Below are 22,519 nucleotides of genomic sequence, written 5' to 3'. Positions count from 1 at the left end.
ATTAGGTTTGGATATGTTCAAACACATGCAGAAAAATGATTTTTAACCATCGCCTTTGTTTATATTGGGTTATTTTGGGCTACTGACTAAGTACTCGTGATAGCAAAGTTTTATCATGTTGTTATTATTTACAGGCAGATAAACAATGAATCACTCTCTCTGTGTTGCTGCAAGCAAAGGATTACCTCATGATCTTGTTCCCAAGTGATGGGAACGTGGAGCATGAGATGAAAAGTCTGATTGGTGCGGCATCGGCTTTAATGCGGCCCTCATATCAGGCTGCTGGGGTGAAGAGAGAGCTCAGCAATGGCAAAGCTTCCAATTTAGCAGTCAATCTGTGCTGCAACCCTCACCTGTCGTCATCAGCTCTGACTGGTGACCAAACGAATGTGGCCAAAATGAGTTTCCTCTGCAGGGCGGCTGAGCTCAGCTTTACAGATAATTTGAGAGAAGAGCAGCTCCTCCACATGGAGAGGAGCGACTGAGGTGGTTTGGGCATCTGAGGTGATGTCCGCTACAGTGGTCATCACTATGGAAACGTATTTATAAACTCTTATTTGGGCCCTTATGGAGCAACAAAAGTATGTATGTGTGAATAGAATCAAGACTGTGATCTCTCCTGATATTCGAAATAATAAAAACAACAACATGTCAATAATAACTTTTTAATTGCTTTTGTTTTGATGAAACATTTTAAAGTTTGTGGATGAAGATAACTTTCAAAAGACGTGCACCTATGTTCCCGGCGCTTCTTTTTGATGTGCTACAATGGCAAACCGAGCTCACGAGTACTGCTGGATATTAGCAACGACTAAAGCCCAATGCTATGCCAGCAATTCTGACCCTCAAGAAGTCTTAATGTCCTTAGATAGCGAGTTTAATCACTTTAAGAAACATGAACGAAGGAATATTACATGTAATGTAGCCCTGAAAGCCAAGCAGCTGTCACATCCCGAGCTTCCTGAACACAGTGCAGTGTCGGGTCACTCAGCTCAGCAGTCTATTATCCAATTAGACCCCTCCTCCACACACACACACACACACACACACACACACACACACACACACACACACACACACCACTCTCTCATGTGATGATCTTCTCTTTGGTTTGAGTAATGTCTGTAACGTTGCGTTACGCTCGGGTTCAAACTGAAACGACTGAACAGAGATGTTTGTCTCACCACTCGATGTCACCGGTCAGATCGTGTTCCAGTGTAAACAACAAACGCTGCATATAAGTTAAAGGATTTTATGTTTCAAAACTGACACAAAGTAAAACAACTGTTTGTTTTCTAAAAAGTATCAGATTCTAATTGCTGATGTTAATGTTAATCTACAGGAGAATCTTTACAATCTCTCTTAATCACAACCTGTCCTGTCACGATAGTATTCATGACCAAACAGTGACTAACTTGCTTTCAGTAAACGTGACCTCTGACCTGGACAGTAAGGTGCCTATAACGTTGGTGTGGTACCATTTCAACAATCCTAGGTTGCCTTTTTTCTTCGTCATCGTGTTCACAGACGCCCGCCCACTCTCCATGACAACAACCCCCGTCAGCCTCCAGACTGAGGCGTAAAAAGCTGGACATGTATTCAGACTCAGAGTTCCTTTGAAGGGATGTGACAAATCAGATTTCACAATGCAAATACCGATCTCTTCTTTTCATCACAAAGGTGATTGTGGCAAATATTTGCTTCCTTCGACACTGTCAGAAAAAACACAACATGTTTCCAAGAATGAGCACGCAGACGAGCCACTACCTCAGCTGCCTTTACTTTGTGGTTGTTGTTATAATTCTGGCTTAATGTCAGCCCGCATGAGCATTATTGCTTTACAGTGACCTTTTATTAAAGCCTACAAGAAGAAAGTATGAAATACTAAAAATCAAACTTTATTTATTTTGTTTTTTTGGTGCGTTGTTGTGTCAATATTCACTGCACAGATATTATCGTTGACATTCAAGCAGCAGAATTTAGTCCAGGTTTCATTGAACAGATCCTCGTTTCTACTTGGATTAAGTGATTCTGTGATGTAGTCACTGCAGATGTGTTTCTTTCTTGATCGGAGGAAAGACAAAGTGCGTAACCAGAGCGCTGCAGGTTTAATTAAGCACCCCTTTATTTAGCAGAACACCTCAACCACTTCATCTCTTTTATCCACCCGGGTGTTTGGAATTAAATCACTTCACTGCCAGCCTTTCACACGATTAACTTTGTGGCCTAAAATTCAAATAAATATGTCAGAGCTGCCTCTGTGGCTCTCTGGAACTGAAGGTTTGCACCTGTCTGACTGATGAATATGTGAGAAAATGGGTTACAGCACCGCAAGTTTGTTATAGTAGTCGGAGGAATGCAGCGATCCCTTCATGAATCAGCTTATAAATAGATTATTTCTGCCATTGTGTGCTGAAATTCTTCAACCGCTGCTGTAATAAACGAAGGAAAAAGATGCCTCCTTTCTGGGCATTACCTATAATTCTCTTTAGTTTACACTGCTGCTGGTGCAATCAGTGCAATTTAATTGTTTTATATAGCACCAATTCACAAGGCCTCAAGGTGCTTTACATTGAAGTAAAGACGCCACGATATTACAGAGACAACCCTAACTATCAAATGATCCGACATGAAAGAAGGCAGTCTGGGATATTTGCTTCATCTGTGTGTTTGGGCTTCCTCACAGGTACAGGTTAAAAGCCTGTGGTCTGTAATAATCTTAACAGAGATAAGTTGATGATATGTAAAATCAAAGCATTATTTAATGCTAAGATTGTAGGGAGAGGGTCTGATGGACATGTTGGATGAAGATCAGGTGGAGAGAATCAATCTGTGACATATCTGTGACATCTGTGGGGAAAATATGATTTCTTTTCTCTAATGTTTCACATTAAATTTGAAAGAAATTCATGGAGGAATGCAGGGCTCAGAGGTTAATCCTGTTTTCCTCCGTCGATGACGCATTATAGGATATCTCGGCTTCACAGTGGGCTTCTCTGATAGAGTAAGAAACTACGTAAAATGCCGTTTCCCTTCCAGTTCACGTGTTATCTTTGTGAATTCTATCAGAGAGACAAACCTCTCTGATTTGTTGCTTTAAGCCTGCAGCCCCACTAACTAACACACTTCACTATGGAAGCAAAGCATGGAGTACGAGTAGCTGGTCATATGTTACTGAAGGCAGTAATAGTTTAAATTTTGCTACAGTACTTTTAGATTGACTTCCCCAGTGTTGTGTGGTGTTCTAAATTTAAACGTTGTTAAGAAAAGGAGGATCTTCAGAAAAAACTATTAAGTGTTCAGTTTCTCCATACACCATATATCAGGACTGAGAGTGTGATTAAAGCGATGAGTGGACCTATTAACATTTTAAGAGAAGTCATTTGAGTCTCATTATGACTTAGGTGCAGTGTCGAGGCTTTATAGGTGTTAGCAGGGCCTGCAGTGGCTGTGTCAGGTTCTTTCTCCAGCTTGAAGTGCCACCCTTTCGTACACCATCATGACACCACCTGAAATGAACTGGGTTCATGATGGTGGGTGGCTGGGCTTGTAATACACTTGTGGTTTACACTAGTTTACAATGTTATGAAGGGTTAATTTTGCTGTGGAAACATAAAACCTGTGAACATGTTTATTTGCAGTCCCCCCACCTTTCTCTACGGCTTTATTTTTCAAATCCATATGCCTCATGATTATATACTTGTATTGTTTTCTTCAGCTTGTAGCCATTGTGGATTTTTGAAAGCAGGAGTAACCTGTCCATTTGTCGGGAACTATTTTCAGCTTGAATTGGTGCTAATCTGGTGTTGCAAATGTACGACATCTATGCACGTTGTGTAATCCAAGTAAGAGTTTGTGTGTTGGTGTTAATTATGGAACATGTCCCAGTGCACCTGCATGATCCCATTCTTGATTCTGAAAAGTTATTATTGTTATTTATATGCCATTAGCATCAGCCCTGTACTACATGCTGAGAGAATCTTGTTCTCTTGTGGACCTCACAATGTCTTTGGGTGCAAATGTCCTTAAAACTACACTCGCTGCCAGCGTGAGCCAGCAGCTGCACGGAGCTTGTAGTAGTAATTTAGAATTAAGTGAAAAACACTGCTCACCATCCAGTGTTGAACTCCACGTGTGCGTCGAACAAAGCGACAACAGGGGCAGAAGCTGCCCTCCAGCCGCTCACTCGGGACCTGATCAGTCCTTCCTGCTTATCATGGCGGACCACCTTGATGAACCCCGGGCCGTGCTGCACATTGGTCTCATCCACAAAGTTCTGCAGATGCTCCTTTAGCTCCACTGGAGAGAGAGACACACACATGCAGATTTAAACATATTGTTAGCAGAAGTACGATCACTGACATCTGTTGTGTGACTGATCTAATCGACAATACTCCACAGAAGCTCACACATGCTGTATTGACATAATTCCAAATGCTAGGAAAGGCAGTGCAGGAGGACACCGGCTGAGTTAAACTGATGAGCTGCAGGAAGGAAGCGCTGCTGAGTACACCGAAGCATTAGGTATAATTCTAAAAGACGGAAAGAACAATGAGACGACACTGTCAGCGGCTGAGATACACTTTACAGGTATTTGTGGACAAATATGTGCACATACTGGTTTTGGACAAGGATTGTTTCGTCATAGTTCAGACTTTGTTCTCTTTATAATTCAGAATAAAAATAAAGAGACAAACTACCAATCTCACACAGAGTATGTTTGTTTGTTCTGGAGAAAACCCTGATGACATCATGGCTCGTATCAGGGTCCAAACCAACTGACGGCTCCTTGTGCTGGGACCAGTAAAAAGTATATCGGTCATGCTGTTTTTCCACCAACTGCAATCACAACTTCGCATGGATATTAACCTGACTGTAAAAAAAACCCCTTCACTAACCTATATTGCTTTTTTTTTAAGGCCAGTATTTTCAGATTAAAGGTATTTGATGTTACTAGAAGAACACAGGGAGTTGTTAGTATGCAAAACAGCAGGAGGGTGATGATGTTGGAGCAGAGCTCAGTCCAAGCATTTCATTTGCAACTGAAGTTATAAAATTGAGACCGAGTATTTCTCAAGCAAAAAGATGAGAACACACAAAAAGCAGTGATGATGATATTTCGTCACAGGTGTAGTTTATGGTTGGAGAGTGGAGCCTCTCCTATCTGAAATATTTACAGCAGCTGTGACCGAGACAGTCGATCCTGGTGGTGTGACTGATTTTCTGAAGTTGACAATGGCAGTGCTGATCCAAACGCACCTCAACTGACTGCTAGCCAGACCTGACTATTCAACATCAGAGTTGGACCTCAAAAGACCCTCTGGCCCTATAAGAATACATTTTTCGTCTGGGTCTCTTTAATGACGTTCCTGCTGTTTATACCTCAGTCAGTCATTAAGGATCTTACTGAAAAATAAATTCATTGTCTTTTATGATGCTTGGTCTGACTGTGTTTCTGTGATCGGTAAGTGAGTTAAGGCTCTTTCACATTATCTTCACTTTTCCAGCCCTGGAGCCATTTCCATTTTTTCTTGCCTCTCTTTTTCTTCCTGAGTGACTTCACACAGACCTTGATTCAGACAGACAGAAACATGCACAGAATATTTACGGCACACGTATATAACATCTGCCCGCAGTGGAACAGCGGACGTCTTCATTTCCTGCTTGTGATTTTTCTGTGTTGTAATCCTGCCTGGAGGCTACGGCTGCTGCTTTTCTTTTTCTATTCATTATTACCATCAGCCTGGATTCTCTAGTCTCTCTGTTTCTCTTTAATGAGCCACAGTTTGCCGCTGACCTGGAAGAAAGATGGGCTCATTTACAACAGGAGTTGGGAGGATCTGAAAAGCACCTTACTGTGTTATATGTACATATGCGATGGCTTCTAAGCATTCAAAAAAAATGAAATCATTAAATCAAGCCCACCAAGCCCAATTAGCCCGGCCCACACCATGCAACATGTTTTCACATAAAATATAGTCAAGTGAAGAGGAAGAGCCCTGACTGACCACTTTGGACTTTTTCGTCCAGATCTCCTTGAGCTGTTTCTTCAGCCTCTGGTAGTTCTTGATTTTTTCGTGCCCCTTCTTCCTGCTGTTCCTGTCACATCTATCAGAACAGCAGTCTTCTGTTCCTTGTCAGCCACCTCTTCGTCTTGCTGATTGGCCAGCAGCTGCTTGTTTGTCCAGAAATCACAGTTCCACAGGACCTTAGCTGTGTTGTTCTCCACCTTATGGTGGAGAACAGCACAGCTTATATTCTTTATAATTCTTATATTCTTTATTTATTCTAAATGGGGGACCTGTGCATAGTCTACAACTTAGATCCTGTCAGCTGTGGTAGACTCCTGCCTCTATGGACCTGCCTATTGGGGCCTGTTGGTGTGCTGCCATGATCTGTCCTTTAAGCCAACCTTTTCTAGACACTGGTTGGATTTCTGGATGCCAGTCATTTCCTCTGTCTGTCGATGGCACATCTCATACGGATACTTAGTTGTCCATGATCGTTCCTCTTCCTGTCCCTCATCACCATCTGTCTTCAGCTGCCTGAGGGACTCTTGGAGTAGCTCATCTCAGGGGGCAATCTTCCTGACGTATTTGCAGATGTTAAACGATTAGTGAGTTGATGTCTCGCTCATTCGTGGCATGCAGCTCGATGTCATCCATGCACAGGAGGTGACTGATGGTCACTCCACTCCATAATCTATATTCATATCTACTTTTAGTGTTGAGCTGAACGATATGCAGAGCAGCAGCAGGGACAGTCATCATCTTTGTGTAGTCTGCACTTGTGTGTGTTAAAAGTTGGCCTTCAGTCACATTGTGTTCTAGAAAAATGTCATCAGTGCAGTGACAAGCACTCCAGTAACCATGTGTGGAGCATTGAGTTACAGGCTTTCCGGTGGTCAATCCAGACAGTTCTCACGTCTGCCTGATCTTAGAGTTCTGGTGTACTGCTCTATCAACCAGGAGCTGGTCCTCTGGTATAATTTTACAAACACCATTTTTGCCTTATATACTGTATTTCCATGTATGTTCACATGTTTCAATGCATTATTGCATCTATTTCCCCGTTTTCCAAGCAAAACACAAAGGAAGACTTTTTCCCAGTACTGTATTTATAATAGAATTCATATAAAGCTTTCAAAAAGATTCAAAGTATTGTCATTGTGCTATTAATGGAGGTTTGCATGGCTCAGTGATCTTTGATAAGCCCCCTGAAGTGATATGAACACAGCCTCTCAAGTCTAATTTAGTATTCTGGTGGCAACACTTAGCGAGCGTGCCTGCATTTCCACTTTTGCCTTCATCTAGCCTCAGTTGACCCTCATTTGTCATAATTACACCCTGCATGATCAATAAGCAGCATTAATGATCTTGCACTTTTACTCAGTTATCTTTCATCACTTGCCTTCATTATAAATTACCTCCATGCAGCTGTAACTCATTCCAAAGCAAAAACATTAAATCATGGGCTACTTCCCGAAGAATTGCTAACTTGAACGCTTGTAATGCATTAGGAGAGAATAATTTGAGCTAAATGTTAAACGTATTCATTCCCTTGGTTGCTCCACTAATCAGCATTCAACCCCGTGCAGCAACCATAACTAAACTCTGATATATTGTATTATTGAAGAACAGAGGAGCAGTGGCAGACCCATAAAATCTGCAGGCGTTGGGCGCACGGACAGATTTCTCATAATGGTAATTATAGATTTGGCAGCAGTGAAATATGTTTCATTGTACGTGATGCAATTATTAACACTGGAAGTCAAATAGACAAGCCACATCCAGGCTTTGCCTGTGACTGCTATAATAAGTCTGACTTTGTGTTCATGCACCAGTGATGCAGCTAATGCCTACACCTGTCCTGATTTCGTGCTCCATCCTAGGCAGAATATACGTGGGGCATAAAACGTGGACCAGTTGAGGCTGTAGCTCAACTAAAGGTGCTAGTGCATGCTGCAGTTATTCAACTCTGGATCTCTGTCCTATAATGTGAAGATAAACTCTTCATCAAACTGGAGTGACTTTAACTAGCTCTTCATTTGGCTGGCCCTTTTCATTTCACTCTATGTTTAAACATTCCAACAAGTTTGTTGAGTTGAAGAAATTTTGCTGCCACTTGGGACCAAAGATGAAATCTGCAGCTTCAAGTGGCTAAAATTAGCCTTTGCCTAAGATGAGGTTGAAGTTACATTGGAAAACTTGTATATTGCTCTATTAAGGTTTCCATCAGTCTATTACAAGCTAAGCTAACTGACCCCTCGTCAGTCCTCACTCTTTTTTGTTTAGTTTTTTATATATTTTGGAAACACAACAGCTACATATTAGCTAATATATCCTGTCACTCTATTAATCCCTTTAGTAAATTTACACTTTTAAAATAAAACACACAGAAAAACAAACAAACTAACAATCTAACTACATATTGCTACAGCTTTATGTCATTTTTTACTCTCATACCGCTCACGATAACATCATGTAAAAATTTCTGCATGACATTGTGTCAAGTTTCATCAGGAAAAATTAAACTGCTAAAGGTGGAAACAACAAACTTGAGGGAAAAAACACACTGTCGAGTACAACTATAGACACGCTAGAGGTGATACGAGCAGCTGTTGATGTGCGACCCAAAATTAAACAAATGACTCAGTCACTGCTGCAGAATGTGCCAGCTGCACTCCATATGATAGAAAGACAGTGAGATACATCCCAGGTAGAAACGATTTTTCACCTTTATTATGTGACAATATTGTGCAGCTCCTGTTACAAGGATACGTCACCTTAGTTATTAATGTTGTTGAAGAGTTAAACAGTTATGTTGTACTTTTATTTAAAACCTCCATTAATAACACCGCTTGCATTTGACCCTGTATACCCTGCTGTGGCACTGCTACTGCAGAACAATGCTGCTGCTCCTGGCACCTTGACAGATTCACATTGTTTAAAGGTAGTTAATCATCAATAACAGTAACTCATGTAACAGAAGGATGCATATCACCTACCCCTAGTGTAAATGACATTATTGTGAATTCATTCTTTAAATGCTGATAGAGTCTAAACCGTGTCAAAAACTTTGTCTTATTGTTGCTTTGGACGAACTTGCACAGAATAGAATTCAGTGCACTGAAGCATCCGCTCGTTCTATTAACCGATGTGAAAACTGAAGAAATGCAACAAAAACTGGAAACTGATACAGTTAAAGTTGTGTCTTTGGAACATACAGCAGCATAAAAGGATGTAAAAAAAAAAGAGAGAGAAAGAAAGACTTCTAGTGACGTCCAACATTAAAATATTTGATGGACAAATTTTTAGCAAATTTCAATTTAGATGTATTTAGCCATAATGTAAACCAGTGCAGAGGATTAGTGAGGAGGAAGAGAGAGCTGCTATGAAGGGGATGAAGACTGGATAAGTAGCAGGCTCAGACTGCATACCTGTGCAGGTACAGAGATGTTTAGGAGAGAGGGCAGCAGACTTAACACAGTCTTGGAGAATGAAAGGATGGCTGAGAAATGGAGAAGTGTGCTGGTACTGATGTGCAGAGCTGTAGTAACTACAGAAGAATAAAGCTCATGAGAAATATCATTAAGATATGAGAACGAGTTGCTGAAGCAAGGTTAAGAAGAAAAGTGATGATCAGTGAGCTGCAGTGTGAGCTCATGCTGAGAAACAGCACTAATGTTTGGATTCAGTGCTGATGGAGAAGTATAGAGAAGCTCTTTGTGAATCTACAGAAGGCATATGATTGGGTGCCAAGAGAGGAACTGTGGTCCTGCATGAGGAAGTCAGGAGTGAAGTATGTGAGGCTGGTGGTGCAGGACATGTATGAGGACCGTGTCATGGTGGTGAGCTGTGAGTAGGAGCTGATAGATGGGATGAAGGTGGGGGTGGGATTACATCAGTGATTGGCTCTGAGCCCCTTCTTGTTTGCAGTGGTGATAGACAGACTGACAGATGAGGTCAGGCGGGAGTCTCTGTGGACTCCCCTAAAGGGAGCGGCCGAAGGAAGAAGCAGCTAATTTGCGTAAACAATAAAACCGGGAACGGTGTTTCAAAATCGTTTTTATTTTTTAAATGCATTCATTAAAATATTGGCTTAATGCTGGAGCCGGTCTTCTAACTGACGGGATGTTAGCCATCACCTCCGACCTCCACTAGAAGGCATTTATGGTTTTATTTTGAACTACTTTTCAAATTTAACCCTTGGGTTAATTTAATGGTACACAAACCATCCGTGGAGGGACCATATTGGATACACAGCGCTTCTATGGTCAGAGGATTAGTAGATGTGTTTGAGCCCCTGTCGGTCAGAAAATCAGCAGATTTCATTTTGATCTCATTTCAAGTTCATTTGTTAAGCTAATACTCAACACATGAGGGACAAAAACTGTCATGTTCACATGAATACTTGCAGACAATATCCATCTCCTGCGGCTCAGGAGGTTGTGCAGTTGGGAGGTTGGTGGTTCACTTCCCGTTTGCTCCAGTCTATATGCAAAGCTATCACTGTGGAAGATAGCGAACCCCGAGTTGCTCTCTGATGGGTTCATTGGAGTGTGATAGAGTGATGGAGTGATAGAAAGCACCGCAGGCACAGAAAAAAAGTGCTTGTATGAATGGGTGAATGGCTCGTAAAGTGCTTGAGTTGAAAAGCACTAAATAAGATTGAGTCGATTTACCAGTGTGCCACGCTCTGAACTGGAGATTGTTATTTCTGGCTCTACTTCATTATGTTTGGATTTGTGTATCTGTGTTCATTGGATTTACCAAAACCTCCCTGAAACGTCTGCAGGTTGTTCAGAAAGCTGCAGCGAGGCTTCTGATTGAGACTTCTAACTACTCCCATATCACACTGTTGCTAATGCAGTTGCACTGGCACCCAGTTAACTTCAAAGTCCATTTTACGATTCTGGTTTTTGCTTTTAGAGCCGTGCATGGACAAGCACCGGCGGACATCAGTGAACTTTTGCATCTATGCATCAGCTAGCTGTGCAGCACACAAGGCTGAGAGGGGAAGCAGACAGAGCTTTGCAGCAGTGGATCCAGACTCTGCAGCTCTCTCCCTCTCAGCCACTCAGTGGTCTTTTTCAAAAAATTCAGCTTCTTATCTTTATTTTTTTAGCACCTCGATTGTGAAGCACTATAATTTTTTACTTTATTTTCTTTACTTTATTTAGTATTTATTGAACAAGTTGAATAATGGAATAAGCTGATAGTTCGCTGTGCTGAACTGTATCACGCTTCTTCATCCAAAGCATTTAGATGTGTCGGCACACATTCGTTTGAAATTTCCCTGGAAGAAGCCCACACAGGCACAGGGAGGACATGCTAACTCCACACAGGTTTGAACCAAGAACTTTCTCACTGTGAGGGGAAACTCACTGCTAAGCAAGACATTAAGAACAAGGTGGAAATAATTAACAAAACAACTGCTGCTGTGCAGCTCCCAGGTTCTGAGGAAGCTTGAGGGTTTTATCAAAGTGAAACAGCTGGAAGCCACAAACACAACTTCAGCTCGTGTCAGTGTTTTGTCAAACCTGGATGAAATGCATCAGGTTCAGCTCAATTTTATTTATACAGCAACAAATCACAACAACAGTCACCTCAAGGCTCTTTATACTGTAAGGCAGACCCTCCAATAATACATACAGAGAAAAACCCAACAATCATATGACCCCCTATGAGCAAACACTTTGGCGACAGCGGGAAGGAAAAACTCCCTTTAACAGGAAGAAACCTCCGGCAGAACCAGGCTCAGGGAGGGGCGGGGCCATCTGCTGCAACTGATTGGGGTGAATCAGAGATTCACGAGTCTCATTATTAGCCTCACAGGTCTGTCTGCCTCGGCTGAAATGTGGAACGAGCTTAATGTTAAAGCTAAAAAAGAAGCTTAATGACTGTTTTGTCCACAAAAGGCTGGGCTAATGCCACACGCTGGATGCGTGAGAGCTGGAAACATTAACAGTCCACTCCTCTCACACTGACAGCAGAACAGTGTTTTGTTTTATTTTATGTAGTTTTTATATTTTTAGCAGCCTTTAATACTATTTCCTGTAAGCTGTAGACGTTTACGGGCAAAATGCCACGGTGTTACAGAGGCCGTCTACCACGCCACTTCATTTCTACAGTTTTCTGTCTTCTTCTGTTTAGACTTTTCATTTCTGTGCCCACAGTGAAATCATGTCAGGCTTCAGTGTGACTTTAGCTTTAAATATACTGTTTTATTTCTATCCGTGCATTATTCTCTTCCACCTGACGTGAGACCTCTTGAAAACTAATGATTTATCATTGGAGTCTGTTTACACACAATAACGCTGCGACTGAGCAGCTTTGATCTTACACATATGATGCTGTTACAACCAGCCAAAGAGCTGCTTTGAAGAACTGAAAAATCAATAATTTAATGCATATAGAATCTTAATCTACATACAGAGAAGAGGCCTGTGAAGACCTTTGTTTCTGAAATGTACATATAAATACAGACACACTAATTTATACTCAGAAGATGTGTTTTATTTGCAGATCCCTAGAGGCAGCAATATCTTTGTCTTAAAAGCTAGAACTGTATTGTCTTGCAAATGACACTTTGCAGCTTTCTGAATATGGATTTCCTCACTGACTAAGTTTCTGCAGTTTCACATAGAACCCAGTACTACATGAAGTAAAAGATCAAGAAGACTTTGATTAGAAACCCCCCAGAAAAAAAGCATCGTTAAAGCATTAGAAGAAATACAACTTGGCATGGATCACGACATCTGCAGATGACACTGTGATCTGTAGCGAGCGTAGAAGCAAAAGAGAACACGTGTGTGAATGAGACGGAGACGGGTGGAAATGTGAAGCTGCAAGGAGCAGAGGTAGTGAAGATGGATGAGTTTAAATATCTGGAGTCAACCATCCGAGAGAGAGGTGAAGAAGAGAGTCCAGGCAGGGTGGAGTGGGTGGAGATGAATGTCAGGGGTGATTTGTGACAGAAGGATAGCAGCAAGAGTGAAAGGGAAGGTTTACAAGGTTGTAGTGAGACTCGCTCTGAGGTCTGGTTTGGAGATGGTGGCACTGACAAAAAGACAGGAGGCTGAGCTGGAGGAGCTAAGATTTCCACTGGGATTAGAAGCCAGTACATCAGAGGGACAGCTCCGGTTCAGCGGTTTGGATACAAAGTTAAAGACATGAGGCTGAGATGGTTTGGACATGTGCAGAGGAGGGAGAGTGGAAATGCTGGAGATGCCAGGCAGGAGGAGGAAAGGACGTCCCTCACCACATCCATGAACATCTAGGGAGGTTCATGGATGTGGTGAGGGAGGACATGCAGAGAGTCGGAGTGACAGGGGTAAATATTAGGGATAGGGTGAGATGGAGGAAGATGATCTAATGTGGTGACCCCTTAAGGAAGCAGAAGATGTGCAAGTAGAGCTAGACATGAAAAAAGAAATGCTGAGGAAGGTTTAAGATTCTTACAGCTGTTGCTGTGGTCATCCACCAGTATGATCTCTTTGAGCAGGTGGGACGGAGTCCTCTGGATGGCCGTGTGGATGGAGCGCAGCAACACCGACAAGGCCTCGTTGACAAAGATGAAGATGACACTGAGCTGGGGAAGGTCTGATGAGTAGGACATATTTCTGCATCTGAGGGGAAACGCCGACATTCAGAAGCTTTGTGAGCTAAAATCACATCCTGTTAAATCCTTACAGGAGAACAGCGCATACAGCTGTGAACCGACACTCACCCGTCAGGCCGTAAATCTGGAATCGGTCGGGTGAGGGAGATGCGGTCGCTAAGGTAACCGTTGTAGCCATAGTACCTGAACTTCTTGAGGGCAACCCTTCGGCTTTCCGGGCCAAGGTCGTGACCCCAGTGGTTGAAGAGTGAGGAGGCGGGGTCTGAGGCTGCGTCTGACGAGGATGCCGCATCTTCCCCATCCTTCAGAGGGGTTTCTGTGGACAGAGAGAGGGAGCGGTCGATGAATGTGATTATACAGTTAACCCTTTTTCACCTAGGTATCACACAGGCTGCCTGGACTTATTTTGCACCTTGTGAATGCTTTGTGCTTCTGTGATAAACCGAATATGAGCGTTTCTTTCAGAAACCATTTGAATTTTGTCTCTAGCACCAACGAGAACAGAGTTACGGTCATTTAAAGACGTAGTTTCCGTCAGCAGCGTTCATCACCCTCACTAACCACTGTGTTGCCAAATGCTTTTGACAACATTACACTGCAGGATGTAATGACAAATGAACTTCCTTCAGCTCTATTCGCAGTGCTTTCTCAGGAGAAATGACTATGACCAAGTCAAAGCACTCTGTGTGGTTATCAAACAAAACCTGTTTACTGAAAGAATCATTTCTGTAGCATCAGGAAAAAGGATGGAACTCAAATGCGATTGAAGAAAGGAATTTTTATTGTCATTCCAAATAACACCGTCTGGCAGCTGCGCAGATTCATTTCTGCAGAAGTGGATACAAATCCTCTAATGTGCCCCAATGTGACACTATCTGGTTTTCAGATCAGCTCGGACTTCTGCACCACACATGCAGCACTGAACTGGTGGAAAACAATAACAACCAAAAACATGCTTGAGGCATATTTGGTGGTTTGAAATGATCGATTAAAAAAACATATAGCATGCACAGAGGCTGGAAGAGGCTTCAATATATTCCGGTTTTCACTGTGCAGGCTGCAGAATTTGGATGCAGCGGTCTGTTGTTTGTCCAAATCGCCAGAAGATGGGGATCATCTGAGAAAATGAAATATTCATGAACTGAGGCCGGCTGGAATTCCTCACTCAGGTGTGAAGGTGTTGAAAACACAGAAAGTATATAAACAAAAACTTTTTTCAATCCATAAAAATGAACTGAACACTGAGCCACGAGACTCCAGCGTGGAAGTCACGATCTTGAATGTCTAATATACACCACAGCGGTTTGAACGCTTGAAGTTAAACTCAAACAAAATAAAAAGCAGAAATATGAATTAATTCAATTTTTCAAAAAGATCAAAAAGTATTTGTTTTCTTTTCCCATGACAGCGGTGACAGTTGCTCAAAGCGCTGTCAACTTTTATAACCTGCTACTCACTTTTTTGAACCCCTTTTCATGGAGCCCACGTACTGTAGCGTTGGGCTGTCACGCTGTAAGACATTTGACATGTGGCAGGACCCACTGTGCTGCGCCAGGTTTCTATTTCACACACGGTGGCAACATTTAGTACCTTCTGCTCAAAAGGGGAAAGTCGGTAAGCTTAAAGTTCTCATCTACAACTTCCAACTGAACAATAAACAACATCATGACTGCAACTGATCACCCATGAGCTTGTTATGAGTGAGTCAGGGTACACCAGTCTGCCACAGCATTCAAACCTGGTGGTTGGTAAAGACGCTTCCCAACACGAATGGTCTCTCCAGTAAGAATAACGCACCATACTGCACCACAACTTTACAAAGACACCAAGGCTTTCACCAGATTCCTCAGATCCCAATCAGCTTTTAGCATCGGCACGTGTATTCTTGAACCTGTGGAAGTGGTCGCCGGTGGTCAGCAGGTGACACCGACTACCAGCAAATTGACGGGTTCTGGGTTTGCGTGGAAGACGGTGACTTGTCTACAAACTACTCACGGCGTGAGTGTGACACAAACCAGAAACAGAGCATTTAGTAAAAGTAAAAGCACTTTTTTAAAAATGTTACTTTGAAGGTGAATGGTCAAAGGAGTTTGCAAAGAAAAGCGTCTGGACTTCTTTAAGTTGCTTGAAGACGTTTCACCTCTCATCCGAGAAGCTTCTTCAGTTCTAAGGTCAAATGGCCGAGAGTCCCAGATTTAAACCCAGTGGGAGTATCCCCCCAAGGAGGGACAAAGGACCCCCTGGTGATCCTCTAATCACATGCGCCAAGGTGTGAAAGCGGGTGTGGGACCTAATCAGCCAGGGTTTCGGGTGAGCTCATTGTCAAACCTGGCACCAACTGTCTGCCATCTATAATCCAGTTTTGAGTTCCCTCCCCAGACGCCTTAACGCCCACTCACATCCTGGGCCATCTGACCTCAGGAATTCACATGACAAGGTGGGGCCAGGTTTGACAATGAGCTCACCCGAAACCCTGGCTGATTAGGTCCCACACCCGCTTTCACACCTTGGCGCATGTGATTAGAGGATCACCAGGGGGTCCTTTGTCCCTCCTTGGGGGGGATACTCCCACTGGGTTTAAATCTGGGACTCTCGGCCATTTGACCTTAGAACTGAAGAAGCTTCTCGGATGAGAGGTGAAACGTCTTCAAGCAACTTAAAGAAGTCCAGACGCTTTTCTTTGCAAACTCCTTTGACTACGATGACCTGGATGACTGAGAACCTTCACAGACATTTTGAAGGTGAATGTTTTCCACTTTTTAAGTTTCAAGCAGAAAGTGAATTCAAGTGAAAATCTGAGCTTTGAGCGTGCTCCTTTGCAGCCTGCACATGTTTTATAGATACTGTGTCCTACTGTGTCTTTGCCCCCCAAACTATGTGCGACGTTGCCAACTGCACTGCTCTGCATTAAATATTTAATAAGACAATATCCTTTATGTATGGGATAATTTTGTACTGAATTGAAGTCACATATTGGGCAAGTTATCAACACATGACCGAACACGATGCCCAACAAAAGACAAATTTAAAAAAGCCTGAAAAAGAGGTGGGTCACACTCTGGTCCTGATATTTAAAAAAACAAACAAAACTGCATTGATCAGGATCAGGACAGCATGACAGGGCTTTATTTGGATTACAAGAATAATATGTAGTAATGGGTAATATGTAGTGATCTGCTATTAAGGTGACAGTGCAGACGTCGGTGGATGTCAGCTGAATTTTGAAGGATTGCTAACATCACCCTGCTCTGCACCCCTACAAAGTTTCATCAGAATTGACTAAAACATTTTCGAGCTCTCACATTTATCGACACGGACCAAAAACACGACCTTCTCTGCGGAGGTAAAAAGAAAAAGGAAAAACAAATGTCCGACAAGAAATGGTGATACATTTTCAAACACCTGAAAGGTGATAAATTATTCTTTTCTATGTTCGTGAAAAAAGCAGAGGTGCAAAAATTGTCCAAAAATTCGGTTGAGCTCTTTAGTTGCTTTTTCTTTAGAGGGATGAATAACAAAACACAAACTCGATCACGTGATCGTGACTTGGTGGTGTTTTTTCAAACACAGGAGCTTTCTCCAGACTGGGATGCTTTGGTCACAGGTGATTATAGCACATCACAGTAACATACTCCACAGGTTTGTACTGTGATTTAATTTTGGTTTCTGTAGTTTGACTTTAAGATTCTGACTCCAACCAGCCGAATATCTCTACTTCTATTTTCAGCCCTCAGTGGAGGACTGTGAAGTGCCTCCTTCCTACGGCGAATGGCTTTTTTTTATTACTTTGAACAGCAGTACTTCCCCCTTTGGTAATAACATACTCAGTGCCCTCGTGGGTGAAATGGCACCTCCCTCCAAGTCCACTCATAGCCTCATAATAAGCACCCTAAAAGCACTGCAAATGATTCGGTGTTCCATTTTTCTTGGCCACAAATGCATTCTGAGTCATGCAAAGTTTTTAAGAGTTTTAAGTCACCTCATTTGCAGCCATTTATATTCACTGATGCATTTAGTTAATGCATTGTGCTTTTCAGAACAGACAAAAAAAGAAAAAAACTGGAGAGGGGAAAAGAGAGATGGATGGCAGATTGAACCCGTGTGTGTGTGCTCTGTGCTCGGGTTGAGAACAGATGAGCAGAGGGAGTGTGCTGTGACCTGCACCGCACTGTGTTAGACAAACCTCATTACTAATTCAGTTGGACCAAGCTACCCTTTACAGCACAGCTGGAGGGCACATCATAGCTCTGTACAAGACGTCAGGGAGAATAAAGTGGGACAATGCTGAGGTTGTGTCCGTGTGCGTATTATACAGTACCAAGTGTTTGTACAAATGATGTAGGTGCAACAGGGACACAGTGCTGATGGCGTGTGACAGTGTAATATTAAAGTCAAATTTAGCACACTACAAGTGTAGGAATGTGTGTGTGTGTCATTTACTGTGGATTTCCACAGGAAATCTGAGGACCAAATATGCTTTTATGTTTATACACGACTGATAAACATCAAAGGAACAGTTTTTAATCAGAGAACAGCATCAAGTCAATTTAGGTTCTGGGATATTGATCTGGTCAGTTAAGTAACAGAGGGGGTGTTAATCAGTTTCAGCTGCTTTGGTGTTCATGAAATGAACAACAGGAGCTCTAGAGGGGCAACAATGACACAACCCCCAAAACAGGAATGGTTTCATAGGTGGAGGACACTGACATGTTTTTTTCTTTACAAGAGCATGGAGGAGATTCCAGGAGATAGACAGGGCCGTAGAGGGCCCTTATCCCACCAAAATCATAAACAGTCTCAACACCATCTAGTGGACCCTGAGCTCACTGCCTGGCACTATGGAGCCCGACTGGCATCTGCCATAGAATACCAGAATTAGCAGTTCCACCATTGCCGCCCTGTGATTTTCACAAATGAGAGCAGGTTCACCCTGAGCACATGTGTGGAGAACATTGTGCTGCCTGTAACATGTTTCAGTGTGACGACTTTTGTGATGGATCAGTGATGGCATATCTGTGGAGGATACACAGGCCCATGCAGGTTTGGCAACGCCACCCTGGCTTCCATTAAGTATCAGGAGGAAACCGTTGGACCTGGACTGGGATGAGAAATATGCTTTAAAATTCACCAGGATTTAAAAATACGTCTCACTCATGCTTCATATGAATGTTAATGTGACCTGACTGGCAGATCAGGCAAACACAAACACACGGTGTGAGATAGTCAGCACACAAATATGATGCTCACTGTTGAGTCCAGCAGCAGCCGTGACTGCACTGCTGCAGCAAACAGTGCAACTTTGTCCAGTCGTACCCTTGTGGGGCGTAGGAAGTTGGCGTTACATCAATATCTGCTCAGCTGTAATTACACACAACACAATGCACAAATCCAGAAAAGAATGAGGGTGAGGTAACAAAATTTGGAAAGAAAATCAGCATTTATGGCCTTAAAAAGAAGGTTTGGTGATGCAAGGGAGCAAAACGTCATCTACTAATCTAATAAAACGGAATCTAGAAGGAAAAAGACAGGAGGAACAAAAAATAATGATGACAAGAGCACAAAACACAGAGGACAAAGAAGTGCCGACAGGATGCTGAGTGAGGTACGAGAGAGTGATGGAGAGGAGGAGAGGCAGAGAAAGTGATGAGGAGAACAAGGATAAAAGGGATGTGACAGAAGGTATTCATCCCCGGGCATCTGTAAACTAGGAAACCCTGAGCTTTGTCTCATCAGATTGTGGAGAGACACACTTTTATTAGCTCAGACAGACACCATGACAGCTCCCTACACACACACACACACACACACACACACACACACACACACTTCCTGCAAACCTGAGGGCATCAGAGCCGGACTCCCTACAACCTAATGGATTAGAAATGAGACGCACTGCTGGGTGACAAAGTGGCTCACCTTGTCCTCCAGTCACTTTATGCAAAATTGACATACGATTGGCTCAGCAGGCTGCACGCTGCGACCGGCTCTCCAGCCTCAGCACAACCTCTGCAATCAGAGCTGAGATCGGCCTCAATCAGGACTGAGAGCAGGACTATTCCAGATTAGAATCACTGTAAACAATATGCGAAGGTTTACCAAAAATATAGAAGCTGTGCTCTAAACTAAATTTATATATTATTAAAAGAAACGATGCAAACACTCTTATTTGGACGAGGGGCTGCAAATGTTTGATTTTGTTTATTTTGGATGTGAAATCTATCGTTATCCACTTTTACTGAAGCTCGAACGAACAACGTGAATTTTTATAGAGGAGGTCTCTAAGAAATGTTCCTTTATTTAAAGGAAAGTAAAAGAAAAATTACATTAAATTAATCAAATATAACAAAACGGCATCATTAATAGTAAATCACTGAATATTTTAACCTATGTAGAAGCTTTTTCACGAGTGTGTTTCAACGGCACACTGTGTTACCTATTGCTAATCATCATTTTAAAAGGCTACTTGGTTATTAGAAAACATATTTTCCAATTATGGTAGCACAGTTGAAACCTGTTATTACATAAAATAATTAGAAAAACACATTTGTTTAGCTGAGTGTCTGCAGCATCAACTGTCGTAGGTTCAAAAAAATAACTGTGGTCTAAAACTAATCAGAATATTTCCTGCTATAATAAGTGAAGGGTATTCCTTCGACAGAACAGCTCTAACTGCCTCTAATCAGAATAAAAGACAAGTTGTAGGCCCCAATGTAAAACTGTACAAGAGTTTATAGTCGTGGAATCGGACGCCTCGTAGATCCGTGACAGCCAACCAGCCAAACACTGACGTACCTCCAGGTCTGAAAAGACGTCTATGGGAACACCAGCCTCAGTTCTCTTTCTTTATGACCTCAGTAAACACTTTCTTCATCAGTTTATGGGCTCTAGTGCTAGTTTGAAGTCTTAAAACAATACAGCACGATGTCCTGAATGATAAAGGTCGTTACCACGTGAGAAACCATCCTCCCTTCCTCACTGCGTCACATTTAACAAAACAAAACCAACAAGATAATGGCAAAAACAGACAGCATGAGGCTTCACAACAGGGCCAAGAAACTGGATGACACCAGCGTGGCTACATCTATCTTTTATAAACAGTCTATAGAGTTTGGAAGAAATACAGCAACAACCCATTACTGCTGCTGAACGCCTCCTAAAAGCTGCTTCAGACACATTCTGACAGTTTCTTCATCACCAAAGCTGCTACCAGCATCATTTCTGAAAATACAAAACATAACAACTCTAAAGCACTATTCTGTTTTGATGATCATGTCATGTAAAAATGCGGTGCTCGTTCGGTATGATGGAAAACTTGGCCACCTCCAGCACACTGCTGTCGCTCAAACACTGGCTGGGTAACAGCACGATCCGTAAGAGCTCACCAGCTGGGCTGTCAGTTGCGTTTTGATTGACAGGCGGCTGGTAGATGAGGAGATGAAGTGTTGGATGGCAGTTTTTCAGAGGGAAGTGGAATTCAGTTAAAGGGCTAAAGAGTTACTAAAAGGATTTTAAAGTCTAAACTGAACTGCGAATAAAATCCAGGAATATCACAGCTGCACGCAGTCTGGGTACAGGATCTGTTTGTGCCTTTGACTGTCAAACTTCCAACCAAACGCTGACTCGCAAACATCCACTGAACAACAGAGAATAAAATAATCCAGAGACAGAAGAAGAATGCTCATAACTAAAGTGATGGAGACGTCTTTGAGGACAGAGTCGCTATTATTAGCATACAAGTACGGGGCCGTTAGCGTGGAGTGGAACTGCTGGAGGGTTGTGATGATGATTCAGAGCTGGATCTTATTTGGGGAGGAATAATTGAATGATGTCACGACAAAAAGGAGCATTCAGGATTTGGAGATTGTATCCTATTAGCAATCAGCTGTTATTTTGAGGGAATGAAATGCTTGGAATGCTTGTTTTTGATTCTCCGTGTTAAATCTCAGTGTAAAATCAGCAACCTTGTGTTCATTCAACCCCATTGGCTGATGTGTGGGATACAAACAGCTTAAACCGACGAAGACCTTAAATGGGACATGAGCCCGATTTGCAAAACAGCATGCGTGGATGTAAACCCCCCCAAAAAACACTCAATTAGACCTCCGCACATCCTCCGTGTACTTTCAAGTTGCTCATCAGCCCTGCTCCGAAACACTGCTGTTTTGCAGGAACCTATCCCAGCAGGCTTTGCACTTGTAACACAAACATGCGCCCACACACACCCGAGGATTTGAAAGAATTTGTTTTCGTGGAGAGAATCTCATTTGCTCTGCAAGCCCCGCAACATTATCTCCCTGTGAAAGCTTTTTGTGTTCCAATATTTAAAGAGGCATAAGGGAAAACACAGGCAATTCATTTGCCTTTTGTACTGACTCCGAGTCCCCTTCAAACCACACGGCGGCTTCTTTTTCGTATCAAAGCGAGCGATGACTCACAAAAAGTGCTTTTTCCATAGCTTGCTATGCGTTTGATTGTGTAGCCAAGAGCATGCTCGCACAAGAGTCATTTGCAAAATGTTGTGTGGCTCCCGGCTGGGGCAAAACGGGAGCCCATCTGCAGATCCCCTGAAGTAAAGGGCAACTTGAAGTTTCTCGCTGCTTATTATACAACGACACACATACTGACAGAGAGAGAGCGTGATGTCTCATAGAGAGAGCGAGAGAGGGAGGGATGGGGGCCTTTGTGCCAGAGTTCACACATGATTAATTTAATCAAGCTGTGAGCAGATGGTGATCTCTGTCTTCCTCCTCTCCCCTCAGGTATGAATAATGTGTTTAATGGATCACACCTGGACAAGTCAGATCTGTACTTACAGCGTAACCACAGCAGAGTGAGAGGGACGCAGACGCGTTAGCCATTTTTACAAGTGGAATTGTCGCATTGCTGGCTTCGTACA

At 42.6% G+C, this 22,519-nt stretch overlaps 1 protein-coding gene across 2 annotated transcripts in view; it reads right to left on the bottom strand.

The window, feature by feature from the left end:
• Positions 1-22,519, bottom strand: part of LOC109194212 (polypeptide N-acetylgalactosaminyltransferase 18) — a 171,459-nt gene that overhangs the window by 67,717 nt on the left and 81,223 nt on the right. For both annotated transcript variants that reach the window (XM_005449193.3, XM_003439526.4), the window contains exons 2-4: positions 13,732-13,939; positions 13,464-13,630; positions 4,113-4,299 (exon numbers count right to left, since the gene is read on the bottom strand). In XM_005449193.3, coding sequence (XP_005449250.1) covers positions 4,113-4,299; positions 13,464-13,630; positions 13,732-13,939 — 562 coding nt within the window. The remainder of the gene's footprint in view (positions 1-4,112; positions 4,300-13,463; positions 13,631-13,731; positions 13,940-22,519) is intronic.

The sequence above is a fragment of the Oreochromis niloticus genome, linkage group LG7, assembly GCF_001858045.2.
Source record: "Oreochromis niloticus isolate F11D_XX linkage group LG7, O_niloticus_UMD_NMBU, whole genome shotgun sequence".
NCBI lineage: Eukaryota > Metazoa > Chordata > Actinopteri > Cichliformes > Cichlidae > Oreochromis > Oreochromis niloticus.
Note: the sequence above shows the minus strand (reverse complement) of the source record. Positions and strands in the feature narration are given on the sequence as shown.